Source organism: Tachysurus vachellii, chromosome 8 (genome assembly GCF_030014155.1).
Source record: "Tachysurus vachellii isolate PV-2020 chromosome 8, HZAU_Pvac_v1, whole genome shotgun sequence".
Classification (NCBI taxonomy): Eukaryota; Metazoa; Chordata; class Actinopteri; order Siluriformes; family Bagridae; genus Tachysurus; species Tachysurus vachellii.
The window spans coordinates 12,400,524-12,420,544 of NC_083467.1; the positions used below are offsets into that span (position 1 = coordinate 12,400,524).

General features: G+C 37.1%; 1 protein-coding gene across 1 annotated transcript in view; it reads right to left on the reverse strand.

Moving 5' to 3' along the window:
• Nucleotides 1-20,021, reverse strand: part of lrp1bb (low density lipoprotein receptor-related protein 1Bb) — a 196,447-nt gene that overhangs the window by 158,879 nt on the left and 17,547 nt on the right. Inside the window, exons 3-4 of the mRNA XM_060877188.1 lie at nt 19,663-19,800; nt 372-491 (exon numbers count right to left, since the gene is read on the reverse strand). Of these exons, the coding sequence (XP_060733171.1) occupies nt 372-491; nt 19,663-19,800 (258 nt within the window). The remainder of the gene's footprint in view (nt 1-371; nt 492-19,662; nt 19,801-20,021) is intronic.

A 20,021-nucleotide genomic window follows, 5' to 3' on the forward strand; every position in this document is an offset into this window, starting at 1 on the left:
TGTACAGTATGTATGTATGTATGTATGTATTAATGATGGTGTTAGATGACATTTCAGCCGAAAGTCTCCCAAAAGATGTTCAGCTGAATTGAGATCTTGTGACTCTGAAGGCCATTGCACCTGATTTACATCATTTTCATACTTGTCAGATCATTCAGTGAGTGTTCCTGTCCTGCAGATAGGAACACTGTCACAGTGGAAAAGACACTGGCCATTAAGAAAGAAATGTTTCATCATCAGCTAAAGATGATCAGTCAGCATAAGACAGCATAGATTTCTAGGGACTTTTCCATTTAAACACAAACCATGTCTTTCCTTTAATTTGTTGGCAATTTGTATATGCTTTCATGTAATAATAGCGAGAGACCTACCTCTGCAGCTGCGGCCATCCTCGCCGACCTCAAAGCCGTCTGCGCAGAAGCAGAAGGTCCCGTTCCTGGTCATGATGCAGCCATAGCGGCAACGAAGCTCATGGCAGGCTGACAAGAGTTCTGCAGGTGATATAGGATAAGAGAGAAACACAACAGAGAGACAGATATGTAAATTGCTTTTTGATTTTGCTCTCTTCGACCTACTTCTTCCTCAGACGTCAGCGTGGAGACGTGCGGCTGTGAGCTGACAGCCGTGAGCCTAAGGCGGGAATTAGCAGAGCTGCATAGAGAATCAGAAATGTGCTGCAGACAGAAACATGGCGATGAAATTATAAGGACACTTGTAACTGCTCATTTGAAAACTCAGAAAAAGCACTTCAAATCATATAATTTATGAGCTCTTATCCGCCTGCTGTAAATGCATGGCATCTGAATCAACAATTGCTTAAAATCATTGCTGATCATTTCTGTTCTTGTTGGAAGCAGTGTAACTGGAGTTTTGACAGCAGATTTAAAGTCCAATAAAACCCCATCAGTCATACCAATGCAGATGAAGAGCTGCAAATGCAAAGCCATACAGGAGAACTATTATTATTATTATTATTATTATTTTATTATTTTTTTTTTTAATTGATTTTAAATGTTTGTTTCTTATTCACACCAGATTTGAATTTCAGTTTCATTCAAGCAAATTGTACGTTTTAGTGAATGTGTGCAAAAGAGTAAAAACAACAGGTGAATGGATGGATGGATGGATGGATGGATGGATGGATGGATGGATGGATTAATGAATGGATAGATAGATAGATAGATAGATAGATAGATAGATAGATAGATAGATAGATAGATAGATAGACACAGTAGATAGATAGATCGATAGATAGATAGATAGATAGATAGATAGATAGATAGATAGATAGATAGATAGATAGATAGATAGATAGATAGATAGATAGGAAGGATTGAAAATGCTCTGGCTTCACAGCGATGTAAAACCTGTCACTTTCAACATTTCCCTCCACTTCATCTGATTCAATAAACATGGCAATTTTCTATTAAAACAATGCTTTTTGGTTGTTCATTATTTTTTCTTCTTGTGGCAGCTGTCACTATGCTACTCCTGACATGGCTCTGTGCAATACTATTGTAGCAACCCACAATTATTTTCATGCAGAGTGGGCAACAAAGGAACACATCAAGAAACTTCTCAAAACGAGTTTCAAAATGACTTTCATGCACAAAAATGTGTGGCAGGTCTTCAGCAAAGCAGCTTCTCAGTCTATTGCAGTAGCTTATTGATCATGTGAGATTTTTTTGTGTCTGTAGATTTAGAAATGTGCACTTGCATTTATCTATTAACTAAAGACCTACAATTAAAAACGGAACAACTGACAACTGAAATACACTGATAAGCCATAAAATAAAACCACCTGCATAAATATCGTAGTAGGTCACCTTTGTGCCACCAGAACAGCTCTGACCCATCACATATGAACTTCACACGACCTCTTAATGTATGTTGTGGCAACCATTCTAGCAGCAGATCCTTTAAGTCTTGTAAGTTGCAAATTAGTCCTTCCTGACAGGCTAGGCTTTGAAACTCGCATGCATTAATGAGTTTTGACATCCATGCTCCTGCTGCTGGTTGACCAGTTGTTCTTCCTTAGAGCACTTTCATTAGGTAGAACATCTGCTGTTCTGGTGATGTTCTGACCCAATCGTCTCGCCATCACAATTAGCCCTTTTTCTTGCCAGTTTTTCCACACTTCGAGAAATGATTCTTCACTTGATGCCTAACATATCTCACCCCTTGACAGGAGCCACTGTATCGAGATAATCAATGTTACCTCAGCTGTCAGTGGTTTTAATGATATGTCCTTATGGTGAAGTGTATAACTTTACTTGCCCTTGTAATATGTACTTGTACTTGTGCTTGAGGTCAAATCAAGCACTTTAATTCCTATAGTAAGGTGCCCATACATAAATGACCAGACAGTTCAGCCTAGAACTACAATATAATATAATATAATATGATATAATATAATATAATATAATATAATATAATATAATATAATATAATATAATATAATATAATATAATATAATATAATATATTCTAGGTTCTCTGAACACCTCTTTGAGATCCATAATGATGACTAGCAGTGCTCCACACTATTAAGGGTCTGATTTACCAGACCCACCAGGGTTCATAGGGTATGTTACTATAATGAAAAGATCACTGTTTTTCTCATATATTGTACAAATATGCTTTAAATTTTTGAGTTGTTTGAATTTTTTTTCTCTGATGGATGATTATGCTGATTATGAGCATTTACTTATAGAAAGAAGGTCTAGAAGTAACTGCTGGAAGTTGGAAGTAAACCTTCCAGCAGAAAAAATGTCAAAGGTTGTGTAATATATTCATAAATATATTTCTAAATATATTAATCACAGGTTTACTCTTATAACAGTCAATGCTGCATAAAATGTGGCTATATTCAAAACATTTTCACTTGATAAAATGTCTTGTTTTGCAGTTTCGGCAAACTTTGCAAATCACGACACGACAGAAGAAGTCACTGTTAATCATATCGCTCTGACAGATAAATGGTAAAACAAAGTTAATATTAAAATAAATTGTAAAATGACAGTGGAGATTTAAAGGTCCATTCATTCTTCATAACTGTAACAAAAGTGAAAGCTTTGGCAAGAGAACTGCAGCTGTAAAGCAGAACATACTGTATGTTACCTGCTTCAAGTATGTTACTACGCACCACATTTCAGTGCTGTGAAGATAAACCTCACAGCTTTGTAGTATGATATATGATATTTTCCTATTATAGCCAACTGGCACCTGCACATCAGACACCACTGATGTCTTGATCTCGGGGGTAAAACATTTTAGTTATTGATTAGGCAATATCTGGAGAGATAATCATTTTGAGCCAGTGTATTTTTCAGCAGCCACAGTTGCTCTTTCAAGGTGTGTTTTTTTTTTTGCTACAAATACAACATTTTGGAGAAAGAAAGATAACGAGAGAGAGAGAGAGAGAGAGAGAGAGAGAGAGAGAGAGAGAGAGAGAGAGAGAGAGAGAGAGAGAGAGAGCCCTCCACTTAGAGACAGAAACAGAGAGACAGAAACAGAGAGACAGAAACAGAGAGACAGAGAGTGTACTAGAAAACCAGACGAGAGAGCAGGATATAATGTACAGCTCACTATCTTGCACAGATAAATGCAACACTCTCGCAAAAGTAGGAAACAATAAAAAAAAAGAAGAAGATAAAAACTTCTGCAAAACACCAGAACAGCCCAGAACAGAGATTTCAATCTAAAATCTGGTTTCCATACAAATGGGCTACAGATAGAAATGTGCCACATTACAGCAGGAATGTATGCCTAAGGTATGAATAAATGAATGAATGAATGAATGAATGAATGAATGAATGAATGAGACAGTGTTAGTTCCTTATTTCTGTGAAAATAAGAGAATACAAGGTCTAGATGCTGAATGCATTCAATTTCCAAAGCGCATCACAGACTTCCTCTGAACACCATGTACAATTAGCTGTAAGTTACATCCAATCAGAGGCAAACATTCCCAAACTGAATTGCTCTATTTTCTAATCTAAGAAGAAGAAAAAAGAATATATCCAATATGTCCTTTTTAATGATCCCAGTAATATAACACTTCAGTGAACCTTTTCCGGCAGAGCCATTTTAAAATTGATACGCTCCATAAAAAAGTTGTATTTCTTTATCACAACATAAATAAATCAGCTTTAATTTAAAGGATGTCTGTGCATCGCTGGCTTGGAGAAATATTATCAGCATTTTTTCAACTCCTGCTGTCCACATATCATAAGACTACAGGCCATCACTCTCATGCTATTTTTAATTGGCATGCATCCTGTTAGAGGAGGAGAGAAGAGATATTGTGTAGACAGATATTCAGGACTAATCCTCATATCTGCTGCCAAACAACAGGCACATATTCCCCTTACCAGACACAGAGAGATGCAGATAAACATGCACACTGGATTGTCTGGCACAGGCTTTTTAACTGAATACGTACAGACTACAGCAAGAGCATGAACACACTGGTGTCCAAGATTCAATTCTATTTTGCATTCTTTAGAAAATTTTCATTACAAAATAAACAGTTATAACTTGACTAGCTCTTGTGAGATCATGTTCAAAATGCCATCGTCCTAGACTGCCATCTTTCCATCACCGATTGATGACAGACGTCATCTGTAAATATGACTGGAAAAAGAATAAGTGGACAGATGTATTTAATGTGTGTTGTGTATTTACATTATTATACTGGAAAAATATAGTGGAAGCTGCTTAAGTATCAGCTCTATTCGCTTTTAGCCTGTTTATTTTTTTTTTTTTAGATTTATTACCCATCAACAAAGGTCAGGAATGCTGAGACGATAAATAGAGCTAATGAGTTATTAGCTGTAACTAAACTCATTAGAAATTAAATTACCTAAAGTACATGTGCTCTGTGTTCCCTCGGTTGCAGAAGAACAAAATTCATTTTGTCTATCTTAATGCTGTAGGCACTGCATTTCTGACAGGCATTTAAATCATCCATCTATCTGTGATTCTTGATGCTATCATCAAGTCTAGTGAAAAGTGGACAAATAAAATTATTTGCATGAATATCAGAATTTCTCAGTATTTGGTTTGTTTTCCTTTTGCTTTTATGACAGCGTGCATTCCAGCTAGCATGGACTCCACATGTTTATGTAAAACTTAATGATCCACAATATTCCATCTGAACATTTGCTTCAGTGGAAGTGATAAGCCTCGAAGAAATCGGACCTCTTGTATTAATTGTGGCTGTCAGGAATCCCCTGCGCGCTGAGCACTGCAGCCTGCAGTGCTGTGGCTCTTACGTCTGTGTTTTCATCTGTTTGCTTTGTTCACGTTACCACCTGTGTTTTGTTATGTCTTGTCTCCGCCCCATACCGTCACTGACTGTTGCCCTCGTGTCAGGATTAATGACTTGTTTTCAGTTTACTTCCTGATTTATGTATGAATTTAAACCCTCGTGTATCGTGTATCCGGCGCTCAGTAGACGCTTGGTTCTCTTGCACTATATTGTTTTACTGAGCCATGTATGTTTACTTTATTTGTCGACTCTGCCTTGCCACGCTTAATAAACTACCTTATCTGCACTTGCATCCTTATCAACCTGTCTCTGACGGTGTTAACATTTTGTAAACATTTCTTTTAAAATTCTAAAACTATAGCTAATCTGCCTATTACTAGTTTTAAAGAAAAAAGTAAAAGATATTCAGTGTGATCACAGGTTTTTGGAAGCCACTATATGTTCTGAGAAAAGCTATAACAGAATAGTGACAAATGAGGAACATTGACTCAGTGGTTCTATACGACAAATAGGTTCTTGTGATTTATCTTAATTACCGATAAAGCTATTCGGTTATACAAAAGCTGCTATAGAAGCCGGCGCTGTCTTCTCCAATTTTCCTTTATAAAAATGTTCTATCAGAGCCCTTCAGACATATCTAATCCCTTCAGACTTTTACTCAAAGGCTCAAAAACACATCTGTTTGTGAAGACCTTGATGTTTTATGAACCATATATAAAAAGCTATAAAAGCTTTCATCAGTGTGAACATTCACAAAAATGTGAAATATACAGATGAAGTCTTTCAGTTCTAGAAAACATGCTCCAAGCATTAATTACGCAGCCAGATTTAATCTGGACGCTTCCACTCAGGCCTCTATTGTGGAACTCCTTCTCAAATAAGCCAGAAACTTGGGAAGCTAAGTGCTAATCCATGCATGTGTTCTTGACCTTATGGACTTCTAGCCACAGATAGCAAAAAGCCATCGCCGAACTACTTCTGCTCTCTAAGAACTGTTCCTCAGCCGCCTGATATGTCAGCAATTATTTGCTTTATGTGCCATCGCTGACAATAAACTCAGACACAGGAGAACAGGATTCTTTTAAAGCTTTGCATAGAATCTTTAGAGCAAATAACACCAACTAAAATATTTGTGTAAAAAATAAATGAATAAAAAAATACAAAACGTAGCAACGAAATCTAAAAATGCAAGTTTATCCTAGATGCCTTTAACACTTTCAGTAAAACCCCAGAGCGCACCACCTGCAAAAAAACAACAAAACACTGTTATCTCTGAGGCGGTTCAACTCCAGTAAAAATGCACCGATGTAGAAATAAAGCACAGTGCCACAATTTACAGAAGGTTGACAATAAATATGAAATGCCTTTCCCTCACAGGTACAGTGTGTTCTTGTAATAAACGACTGAAGGCTGTCCTCTGAGGAAGACATCAACTGAAAACTAAAAGTCATTTGGGAGCAACTGCAAATATCTCAGCAGATGAGGAAGGCCATTTTCATATCCGGAAGTACATGAGGAATGAATCCCAAGAAAGATCTTCTAAAACACTCTAATCTGCACTTTGTGCTTCTTTTACTGTCAGAACAAGCAAAGATATTCAAAATCTGATATCTTACTAGCCTCAAAATATGCTCAGAAATATGGTTGCTATTTAGGCTTTTTTTTAAATAAGTGTTAAATATGTAAAATATTATGTTGTAAATACAATTAGAAACAAGCTGAACAGACCTAATCTAACCTAATCTAACCTAATCAAACCTAACCTAATCTAATCTAACCTAACCTAATCTAACCTAATCCAACATTATGTCACCAAGTAAGTCAATTTGGCCTAGAACCATATTTTTTGTAACATGCTTAACCAGTTATTATCTCTGTGCTCCAAACAGTAGACAGGATATGCTTATTTAAATGTTTTCCTGAAGTTCACCATGCACACACTAATATGGCTGCATATTCAGGATTTTATTCAAACTCAAATGCTAATTAGAAAATGCTAATTTGAACACGTATTTGCAGTTGCATTTCCTGTGTGTGGGCATGCATAATTGAGGATATAATCAAACTTAATTGCAAAATATATATTTAAACTGGCATATTTATGACCATGAACATCCAGTGGCTGGTGAAATTAAAATGCAAATGCAAACTCTGTAGGTCATTTCATTTTCAGTGTCTAAATTGGTGATTTTGGCATTCTGAAGAAGAAATGCAGATCCTAATTTTTGTGTATGGATTTCTTTGTCATTATGCTCAGAAAAGTATCTACAGTTGTGAATTTGGTTTCATTTGCATTTTCAGGGTCAAAGATTTGTAGACTTTTGACTATCACACACATTTATGCATCACCAAAACCGCTGTCACAAAGTTGGAAGCTCACAATTGCATAAAATGTATTTCTATGCTGTAATATTACACTTTCCCTTCACTCGAACTAAGAAGCCCAAACCTGTTCCAGCATTACAATGTCCTTGTGCACAAAGCAAGCTCCATAAAGACATGGTTTGCCAAGGAGTAGAAGAAATTAAGTGGCCTTTACAGAGCCCTGACCTCAACCACACTGAATACCTTTGGGATAAACTTGAATGCTGACTGAACCCCAACCCTCCTCACTCACATCAGTGCCTGCCCTTTACTAATACTCTTCTGGCTCAATGCACAAATTCCCACAGCCATGAGCCAACATCGTGTGGAAAGCCTTCCCAGAAGCGTGGAGGTTATTATGACAGCAAACTGACAATAAATCTGGAATAGGATGTTCAAAATCACATGGTGTTATGGTCAGGCACACACCGAGTTTATCTGTCAATCAAATGCTATAAACAGGGCTTTTAGTGTTTTAGAAGAAATCTTGAACTAGATTGAACCTCTTAGCAAATGTTCTATTTTGCATCACCTGCTGTGAAATGCCTTGTCTTCTCGAATCTACAATGACAGAAAGCTGTGAATGCAACTGTGAATTTGTATCTAATTCAAAGAAAGGAAAAAAGAAATCTCACTTCTCTCAATTTAACTGTAATGCTTTAAACAGTATAGTACTATAACGTAAGATAACTGTCAGAAAACGGGAGTGTCTTTGTGGATAAAATTCAAACCCAAACACGGGGATAGCTAAAAACACATGACTTATTAAATAAAAAACACAAAAAACAAAACCTAGGGGTAAAGAAATCCAAAACACAGACAAGACACAGACCATGAAGACAATATTATGACAAAGCAAAGGCGAGGATTTGAATAAATAGGGAAAACAATTAGACACATAAGGAACAGGTGTGCTGAGGTGGGAAGGAACAGACAAGGGTGTAGCAGACACATGTAAACACAAAACGTAAACAAAAAACACATGGCAAAAAGTCCGGGCTAGATCCTGACAATAACACTGTAATGACCAGGTAAATATGATAGTAGTAAAAGTATTTATTGCACTGTAAAAACACATCAAATGTAAATGCTATTTAAAATGTTCATTCAACTATGTGTCCTAGAGTATAGCAGTAGCAGCCCTAAATAAAAGTCCTGGGTCAAAAAATGACAGATCATTGTCATGTGAGTCACAGCGCTATGACAGTCACTGTTTAGTAATAATAGTATGAAAACAAAGCTAGATTAGTGAACAAACAGAACAGAATTAAAGTCGCCACATAAGATTGACTTTTACAGATTATTGGACATTCACATATCACAGTTGACACATACTTTGTGAACTGGAAGTAATTAATATTCTCCAGTATATGTCACTGCCTGTGCTATCTTTATTACATAAAGAATGCTCTGGTCTAGGTGGTGGAATGAACTTCCCCTAAAGATCTACCTCTTCCTGAAATACTAGCACTTGTTTTTTTTTTTGTTTTTTTTTAAATGTGTTGTCTGTGCACTCTTCTTGCTGTGTTTCCTTCCAACAGAGTTTAAGACTGATGGTTTTCTTAGTCGGTTACCCAGTGAAGCAGTATTGATGTATTGATGTCAATGATAGTGACTTCAAAGCCCTTTTTTACAAGTTTATAAAAATAAGTTATGTTTGAAGATAGAGCTGTGCAATGGTCTGGTTAACACCTTGTCCTGATTCCTGGTTTCACAAAAACCAGAGGATGAGCAAAAACACAAAATTAGTGGAAACAATAATTATCCATTTATTTATCATCCATGTCACATCCTTCATAGTGACGTCAGTTACTATTGCATCCTATGGTCTCGGAAAGCAGTGCTGCTGTTTAGTCCCCTTCAAAATTCTGCTTTATGATGAGACGGGAGCAAGGGCAACCCAAATTTCCACTCTCCATATGGACTAATTACAGTCTCCGGGGAACTCCAAGGCCTTTGGCCCGTCAAGGCCGACCTTCATCATACCAGCCTATGCATGTGAACTTAGAGCACTCTAATTAATGTGAGACCAAATTAAGATGCTGACCCGAGCACACGCTGCAGCCCATAGAAATGTTTAGTAAGCTTGCCATGGATTTATTTCTCTCAAATTAGTGCTCATTTCATCCCTAGGGCTTATTACAGCTGCATCAATCCTGTTTGTTTGCTATTCAAAGTTCATATATAAATGTAACGATTATGTGGTATAACAGAGGGTGGAATAGGGCAACAATATACAAGGTGTCCTTTAAACTGAGGGCATTTCAAAGTTGCAACTATTAAACCATAAAAGGCTATAAAACAGAAGTTCATGCACAAACCAAATCATAAAATAAACATAAACAGCTTTAAACCTTTTTACTGGAACTTGAACTTGCCAATCAACAAGAGCAGAATGAGGCTACACATCAGCTGTATGTGTACTGTCATGAGATTGACAGTTTCATGACAAAAGCATCACTCGTGTCAAAATATATTTCTAAATCTGCCCATTCTGATAAGAAAGGATAAAAAATCCTTTTAACAAGATTAAATATTGCCAGAATGTTTTCTCACATTACAGAAAGATGTAAAGATTTGATGGAAGCCAGAAAAAGACATGAAGTATTGATTTAGAGTCCTGTCACTTTTTTTTCACATACTGCTAGCTCTTTGCATGGAAAAAATGTAGACCTCAACCAAACGTATTACTTTTGAATTAAATATGTTAAAAATCACTTTTGCTATTTCATATTTAATTAACATTTTGGACATATTTTTAATATCAGCTGCATCTTTCTGACATATTTTTTCTTTTCTTATTTAAAGGAGTAGACTCTTTTCAGTTAGGTTAAAAGAGATTATGATTTAACTGGGTTGCACAATTTTTGTGCCTGACTCACTGGATAAACAGGGTTAAACAAATATAGCCAAGTAATACCCACCAGACTTCTGCTAAAGGCACAGACTGTAATGTGGTTAGACTGCAGCTCCAATACCCAAATCATGTTTCATTTTCTTCCTTAGCTTGTGTAAATAAATTCTAAGTAGATTTTGTTGTGTTTTTGCTTTCAATCTCTCAATTCCTGCCTTCCAGCTGGTCACATATAGCTGTCCACATGGCTCAGGAATGAGACGCTACCTCAAATACTTTGCACTGAAAAAAGCTTTTCTTTCTTAAAGACACCTGAGCATTCAGAAAGTTTAAATTCTAGATGCATGGATTGTCTAGCACCTCATTTAAAAGATTGATAAAAGCACCTGACACATAAATACAAGTTAATTGTTAATATAAATGTAAAAGGAACCAGACATGGAACGGCTCCATTGCTCACTGTTGTATTTCATCTCTAGATCATTGTCTGTGTTTTCTCTCTGAAATTTTTTTAAGTATTGTTATTTTATTTAAATGAGTTTTTCTTTTCGTTCCCCTTATTTGACAGTAATAATATGTTTTGCACTTTTACTTCACAATTGCACACTTCAAGCTTTAATACGATAAAATAAACAGTGAAACTAGGCATAACGAAGGCCCATGTTCAGAGTTGATGCCTTAACATTAATATTTACACAGAATATTATCCATATTCAGAGTTACCACATGTAGATATGTTTAGTTTGACTTTAAATGATCTGGATGTAGTTCACACTTCTGAGACTGCCAGGTGTTTCTGGAATAGTACTAGTTATAATTACTATATTATTTAACATCATGGCTTAACAGACACGATTAATTCTATTCATTATTCAGCAGATTATAAAACAGCACTCGATCCAGCACCTTCTATACTTTCAGACAAAATGGGACTAAACTTTGTTTTAATCATTTTTACCTTTAATGTGCAGTATATCTTCCTAGAAATGTATATATAGTGAACCTATAGTGTACCTTAAAATGATTGAAGGTACATCAATGGAACATACTTTAAAGCTTTAAAGGCTGAATAAATGCACATTTCTAAGTAAAAGATACAGAAGTAAAAGAGAAAAAGAAGAAAAGATGTACCCTTGAAGGTACAGTCTCTGCAAGATGGTGAAAAGTTACACACTAACATCCTTTTAGTCTGAGAGTGTATTTTTATACCATAAATTTAGTTTCTGAAAGTGTAAAGCTTCGGCATGGGTGAAAAACTCTGTATTTGCTGTCAAGACCAACTGGACAGGCCATAATACTATGTGCTGACTGTCAAGGACAAGTAATCAAAGGCTTTTATCAAACCTTTAATCCATGTATAGGCTTTTATCAAACATTTCATTCACTATTCTGAGTTGCTAAATGAATAAAATAATATCAGTGAATTTATTTATTTTTTTATTGGTTAATTCAGTGTGCTCTCCTGTAGTGAAAATATGCTCAAGTGGATAACATGACCAAGTGCTCATCAGCTCACAGCTACAGCTCACTTTATTTAACTGTAGATCCTTTTCGAGGGAACTCGATGCAGCGCCTCATTCCCTTCTCAGGGAACCGGGTTACCTACGTAACCTGCTGTATTTCTCACTATATTCAGAGAAAATATTTCGAATTTGAGATGATCACTGCCTCTTTCTGCATGCTTTAAAGTAATCATTAATTAATTAGCAGTGTCATATTTCTGTGTTTAATATTGGTCTGGAATGGCATTGTTTTGTTATTTGAGTGTATTTACAGCACACAATGCATTTCAAGTAATAACTCCTCACTATGCCTATGTAACTCAACTGAACCTAAATGCATCCTAAATGGCATCTCATTATACAAATATGAATGTAATAAATATGGTAATGAAATGCATTTAAGTGAATGTTTTCTTTTTCCTTAAATAGAAAAAAAGCACAGTAAATGATTTGTGCTCCATTCATGGATATTCATATTTGAATCAGAAACCGTTCTTATCAATGTTGCCCCGGCCCCAGAGCGAATTATTTGTTTGTTTGTTTGAATGGTTGATAATGAAAAGTTAATCAAGTGAGATAATTGAATGCTGTTGAGAGGCAGAGAGAGGGAGGGAAAGTACATGCGCAACATTGTTTTTCATTATTATGCAAGGGTGGCATTATCTATGAACAATTCCATCTCCCCCAAATACTAAGGGCAAATTATTTCACTAGGAAAATGTCTACCTGATTGATAACAGTGTATTTAACACAATGTTCTTATTTGATTGCTTTTAAATCAATATATTAAACAGGTGAATAAAATGTGCATAGACATTTGTACATTTAAGTCACATGCATTTTTTTTAATAAGAAAATAAATGTTAGCAAAAAGTATATCTACTAGGTCTAATACATGCCAATAAGTCTACATAGTGTGAAAACAACTGTCATGTTGTTGACATTTGCCTATAAAAAGATAAAGTCAAGATAAAGTCATGGCTAGAAGGTTAGTTTGTTTTACTTGCCAATAAATGTCTCATGGTGCAGTTTATCATCCAGTAATCAATATCAACAAAAGCATCTGTATATGCCGATATATTGATCACTTCTGGCCATTTAGATACATACTGTAGACAAGTTTCAAAGGTGTAAAATAATGCAGAGTGTAATGGGGAGCATGTAATGTGAGGGTTCGGAACAATGTGTCATCAGGCCATAGTGGGACCATATTAAAGACAGGAGTGGTGTATTTATGAGCTTGAGCATAGCTCTAGATTGCCTTCCAGCTTAAGGGTCTGTACTATAATGCTATTGTGGATATTATCTCAGTTACCCAATAAGAGAACCTAATCCAATCCGGTCCAGTACAAACAATTATCATGAAATCAAAACTAATTTAGACTGAATGTGAACAAACTGTTAGCCACAAGGTTAATGCAGGTTGGAAGGAATACAAGCAGGAAAGAAATGCAGGAAATGCTGTAAAAATGCTGGAAAGCTACACTGACACTATTGGCAGAAGTACCAAAAATCTCATTTCCCCCTTATATATGACATAGATCTTTTGACACAATGATGTGTACAGAAAAACATCACACTGAATCTGATCTTATCAATCCCAATGTGGGCCAGTTTATGTTTATGTGAAAGGGTTGTGCAATATGCAAAAAAAACATCATATCACAATAATCAAGGCCCATAATATGTGTGAGATGATATCATAATGATGGGGGCACGGTGGCTTAGTGGTTAGCAAGTTCGCCTCACACCTCCAGGGTTGGGGGTTCGATTCCCGCCTCTGCCTTGTGTGTGTGGAGTTTGCATGTTCTCCCCGTGCCTCGGGGTTTCCTCCGGGTACTCCGGTTTCCTCACCCGGTCCAAAGACATGCATGGTAGGTTGATTGGCATCTCTGGAAAAATTGTCCGTAGTGTGTGATTGCGTGAGTGAATGAGAGTGTTTGTGAGCCCTGCGATGTTTTGGCACTCCGTCCAGGGTGTATCCTGCCTTGATGCCCGATGACGCCTGAGATAGACACAGGCTCCCTGTGACCCGAGGTAGTTCGGGTAGAAAATGAATGAGTGAGAGTGAGATATCATAACGTACTTCATAGTGTATATAATTGTTAGCATAATGTACTGTATATATGTTTTTGCCGAAGTATTGCTGACAAACTGCCCTCAAGGGCCACTAAAGGTTTAGAGTTTCGTAAAAGACATTAAAGTATTTGACAAAGAAAAGGCAGAAAAAGTAAGGAAGCTTTTAATATTTAATCATTTACTTGTGATGATGATCAAAGTTCTACAAAAATACAACCTGATCATTTAAACAATGATCAGAAGTCTACCAGTTATAACCAGTTGACCTGGTAGAGGTAATACATGATACTGAAATCCAATACAGATCTGACACGTGACCTCAGTCTGAACAGCTAGATCACATGCAACTTTATTTAGCGCCAATTCAAATTATAGAAACCCATTTCACACTGCAAAAATCTTAAGAACTGTTTATTTACTTCTACCAGACTTCTTGCTCTGGTTGGCTTTACAGCTTTGCAAGGTACAAGGTGGATTAAACAAATATTTTATGTTACTACTTTAAACAGTTTCTCATTGTGAACCTGCATGTAAGTCAACTGCAGCAAGGAAACAACTTTATTCAGAACATCGAATTGAAACAAAATCAAAAGTCTGATTATTTTCTCGTGGCTGCAAATCACTTTTGTGACTTTACTAGAATTACAGTTATTCCTAACAGAAAGTAGCTTTTGTAAAATTGTGCTTGCTTTTGAGACGAGCAATGTGGTTCCTTTAAACCAAATACAAATATTGATATCTACTGGCAGAAAAAAAAACACTGCATCATTTTATTTTGGTTAAATCAAACACATCAATGCCGCAGCAGCCTTGGCTAGTATTACTCACTGCCGCTCAGTAAATAACAGACATCCAGCTGCTTTGATGATTCACATCACTGCTGATTTGAGCGCAGTCTTACCATGTGATGGCGGCTTAAGTCTAGACTTAATGGGAGTATGTATTCTGGGAGTGTAAAGAGGTAAATAATGCACTATGATGAGTTCATGTAAGTTTTTGCTAATGCTAAAAGTAAAATGCTGTTCATAAGAACATTTCCAGTGAATGGATATCGTTGAAGTAAGTAAGTAAGTAAAGTTTATTTATATAGCACATTTATCACAGCAGAGCTGACCAAAGTGCTGAACAAAGTCAAAAACTAAACATAAAATAAACAAAACAGATGATACAATAAAACAATAGAACATAGACAAAATCCAATTAAAATGCCTGGGAATAAAAATATGTTTTCAACTTCACTTTAAAAGTTGTACTGGAAGGTGCAAGGGGAATGTCCAGGGAAGTTGGTTCCAGAGACGGGGGCCGCAATAGAAAAAGACCTATCACCCTTCGTTTTTAAGCATGAACGAGGGACAACCAAGAGAGCTCTATCAGAAGATTTTAGAGATCTGGTGGATGAAGGAATAAGATGATCTGTGAGATAAGATGGGGCTTGACCATTAAGAGCTTTAAAAACAAACAAAATTTTAAATTGAATTCTAAAATAGACAGGAATCCAATGAAGAGAGGCTAAAATTGGTGTAATGTGATCTGTTTTGTTTGCCCCGGTCAAGAGTCTCACAGCTGCATTGTGTACCATCTGTAAGCGTGCAATGGATGACTGAGGAAGACCCAAATATAATGAATTACAGTAGTCAAGGCGGGAGGTGATAAAAGCATGAATGACTTTATCCAGGTCATTAAAAGTTAAAAAAGATTTCAGTCTCGAGATGATCCGTAACTGATAAAAACTGTTCTTGACAACTGTATTAATTTGCTTAGTTAAGCAAAGTTCAGAGTCCAGAATGACACCAAGATTCCTAACCTGGGAGGAGACTGAGGGGAAATGCTTGCCAAGCTCGTTTATAAGAGCTTGGCAAAGTTGGCAGAGCTTGGCAGAGTTGAAGGACAACTCTGACTGTTGTTTCTCACACCGAGCATGGTTTACATGGTTAAAGCGTTTCTTTGCAATCACTGATACATAGTTTCTCTCCAGTCCTCTCCACCTGTTCAGCGTTAGGAGTTAAAGCAAAGCACATTGAATGTGAAAGGTGGCATAATACCTAAGACTTTATCATTCCTCCTTATGAAGCCTTCTGTTCTGTTCTGTTTTGCTCATGACCAAAATATAACAGAGTGAATTTCAGAAAAGGTGAAACAGAATATTTTCCATATGGGCACAGTTTTGTGGGAAATCCTCTGGGAATGCTTTTGCATATTCATTATGAGAGGCGGAGAGAAAGTTGCAACAAAGACACAACAGCTGTGCTCCAACTTGGTGACCCCAATTCTTCCCCTCTCCCCGATTGTGTGTTCCGCAGGTGTGCATCCGTGTGTGTGTTTAGGAACACATGCCGTATGTTCCTGCCCAAACCACTCAGAGTTACTCATTCGATTTTCACACTTCATTAAATCCACCCTGACACTTACGTCTGCACATGTTAAAGGCACCAAACAGCTTCTAGCCACTAGCAAGCCTACTGAGACCGTCTGCCTCCACACTTTGTAATAACATTTCCAACAGATTTAACATACTACATAGCAATCACATATTTTCACTTCTGTTTCCCAAGAGCCGCAAGCTGAATAACAGGCTGCAAGTTTACATTGTGCTTAGTCCAAAAAAACATACATTAATATTAAGATATATTTCAATGATACATGATACAGTACATGATATTTGTGTTGCTTTATTTGTGTTGAATCTATCTTGTTGTGACCAAACCCCTGAAAAAATCCATAATACAATGTAAATGTATATGTGTATAGCCTTGATGACACACAGGCAGCAAAACTGTGTTGTTATCTGATGAAATTAATCACAACATTGATATTATGTCATCTTCTACCACAGACTTGTTGATTTCTCGAAACTGGTCTGAATGTATTGATTCATTTTCTATAAAGTCTTCCCTAATTCCTGCTCATGCTGACACACTATCATTTTTATATTCTTTAACAATGATAAACTACAAATGTTTTGTACTTTTAGTCAACATTTATGGCAAGGAGAGACTACAACTTCGACAGAGAGAGAATGAAAAGAAATGATGCAGGAATGACTCTTTAGAGATGCTATAAATACAGTAAGTATCTAAGTTCTCTTGTGGATGTTCCACAACATTAAATCGAACTCTAAACGGTTAGAAGCTTAATGTGTTGCTCATTAAGAGATTAAAAGTTTGAATCATTGAAACAACTTTAAACAAGCAGCAGTTATTTTGTCTTAATATCACCCAAAGGGAAGAAAAAAGAAACTGATTGAGAAATGATTCTATCTGTCATAGTCATAAGTGACACCACAGGAAATGACTTGTCTTGCATAGGTTTCGCATCACTATATGTAACTACAATCGATTACACCTTTCAATTAATAAACTGAAATTGTTTTAAGACAGATTTCTGTGTAATAAAATGAGTAGGCCACTTCAGAAAGTGTCGCTAGTGGAAGATAATAGCCTGCGATGTGATAATTGTATCATACCCCTCTAGTGTTGATTGTTTTCCAATTACAGCAAGTGTTTTAATCCTTGCATGCACAGACCAATGCATGAGGTTCAAATGGTAACTTCTGATAACGTTCCTGCAAACAGAGGTGTGTTTGAATACTCGAGGTATTCAGTCTATAGCAGGCTAAACACTAGAGGAAGAAAAGAGCAGAGGGAGGATTTATCACGCCTGCCTCCATTGCTTAATTAGCTGTATCTAAAAACAAACAAATGGAGGAGGAGAACAATGAATGTAATGTAGCTTAATGTCTCCTAAGACCTTAGGATAACTTTCTGTGATACATCACTGCAGCCCCTAGACACCACTCACAACATAAAAAGTCCCAAGCTTCATCTTTTTCTACTCCTCTCTGTCCACTGCATCAGTTGCTCTGTGTGCTGGGAGGTTATTGCAGAGTTTTGCAGGAAGAGACATTTCAAGGCAAGTCTGCCTTCAGGGCAGGTAAAAAGGCAATGAGCTCATGAGACAAGAGACAAAACTCTCCAAAATATGACACAATGGTTAGGTGATTTTCTTTTCAATCTTTTCTGTTGGGAACCTCACTGAATTAAGGATTTTCAAGGAGAATGCGGTTTTAAGTGAGAAAGCAACAGCTTTTGAGCTCAGAATAAACAAGAATTTGTTGCTCCAAGCACAAAAGGAACTCTGTCAAATTCAACCTGACACAGTAATCTTCTCTGTTTCATATGGGTGAGTGGCTTTTCTTCAGGCAGGCATTAGATCAAAGGGCAGGATCAGCAGGTTGGAGCTGAGCTCGTGTGGGTGCTGTGTACTTTCGGTTCACTAAAGGTCATGGCTTTGGGCAGCTAATGGGCATCCACCCATTGCAGCCTGCCGTGTGTGCATTATTATATCACAGAGGCCAGGTGGCTGAACTTGCTTTTTATTGTGCTTTAGACTATTGTGAGCAACAGTAGGCAACAGTGTCCAACGTTGCACCTGGTGCTCGGGACATGCTTTACTATTTACCTGTTTTTAATGGATAGTGGAAGTTTGACAGGTTGTGAGCCATGCTCACTTTTGCAGCCTACTGTCATAGCTAGACAGTTTAAATCGCAAATGATCCATTAGCTAACCTAGTGTGCAAGTAAAAGCTTCAGAAAACTTGACAAGTCTCAAGTCATGATTTGGTTGCCCAGAAATTGCCCAAGTAGGAGCTAGAGTAATGCAGTGATGTACAGCAAGCTATGATATACAGCTAGGAGTAGGAAGACACCTGAGTACTGAACATCCCATGTGAAATCTGAAATCCATATATATATAGTTAACCTACATTTCAGTCAGGCAACAATAAACACTGAGAATAAACACTACTGATGATATGTCCACCCTTGCAACTGGCACAAAATAAAGTAGAATTCTGTTATAAATACAAATAATGCTGCTCTTAATCGCATACAGTCCAATTACTTACTAAACGTCCCATTCAAGTTGGTGTCTGAGCATTTAAGGAATAAGCATGAAGCCACTTGTGTGCTCTGATCTAGGTAGGCATCAGTTTCAGGCAGCATTTGCATCTGCCCAAGATGATAAGTATTATTCCAATTAGAAGGTGACTGTTCATTAATGTGGCAAAAAAAGAGAAAAAAATCTGGCCGAAATAATTAAAAAACATAACTTGCTTCTCTGGGGGGTCACGGTGGCTTAGTGGTTAGCACGTTTGCCTCACACCTCCAGGGTCGGGGTTCGATTCCCGCCTCCACCTTGTGTGTGTGGAGTTTGCATGTTCTCCCCGTGCCTCGCGGGTTTCCTCCGGGTACTCCGGTTTCCTCCCCCGGTTCAAAGACATGCATGGTAGGTTGATTGGCATCTCTGGAAAATTGTCCCTAGTGTGTGATTGTGTGAGTGAATGAGAGTGTGTGTGTGCCCTGCGATGGGTTGGCACTCCGTCCAGGGTGTATCCTGCCTTGATGCCCAATGACGCCTGAGATAGGCACAGGCTCCCCGTGACCCGAGGTAGTTCGGATAAGCGGTAGAAAATGAATGAATGAATGAACTTGCTTCTCTGATGTATGTGAAAGTGTTGTTACTGTACTATCACAGTAACAGCTGAGATGGTCAGACATCTGCATGATTCAAATGAATATGGATGCTGTGTCTTACCTCTGCAGTGAACTCCTTCATCAAAGCCATCCGCACAGTCTTTGGCCCCGTTACAGAGCTTGTTGAAGTGTATGCACTTTCTTGTTCCAGGACATTGTATGTGATTGAGATGACATCTGACTATTACTTCTGTGGTACCTAAAGAAGAGATGATGAAAGCAGTTAGCTTGTTATGCATCATATACGTACCACGTGCTCCCATGACTTAAGATTTTAGATATACATCTAAACAAACATTCAAATTTACTCCACAGCAGCAGTGTTATTCTATACAAATATTCAACTACAATAAATTACAAACAATAATTCTTATATATAAACTATTATTAATTTATATGCACACAAAATGATTTAGTGTT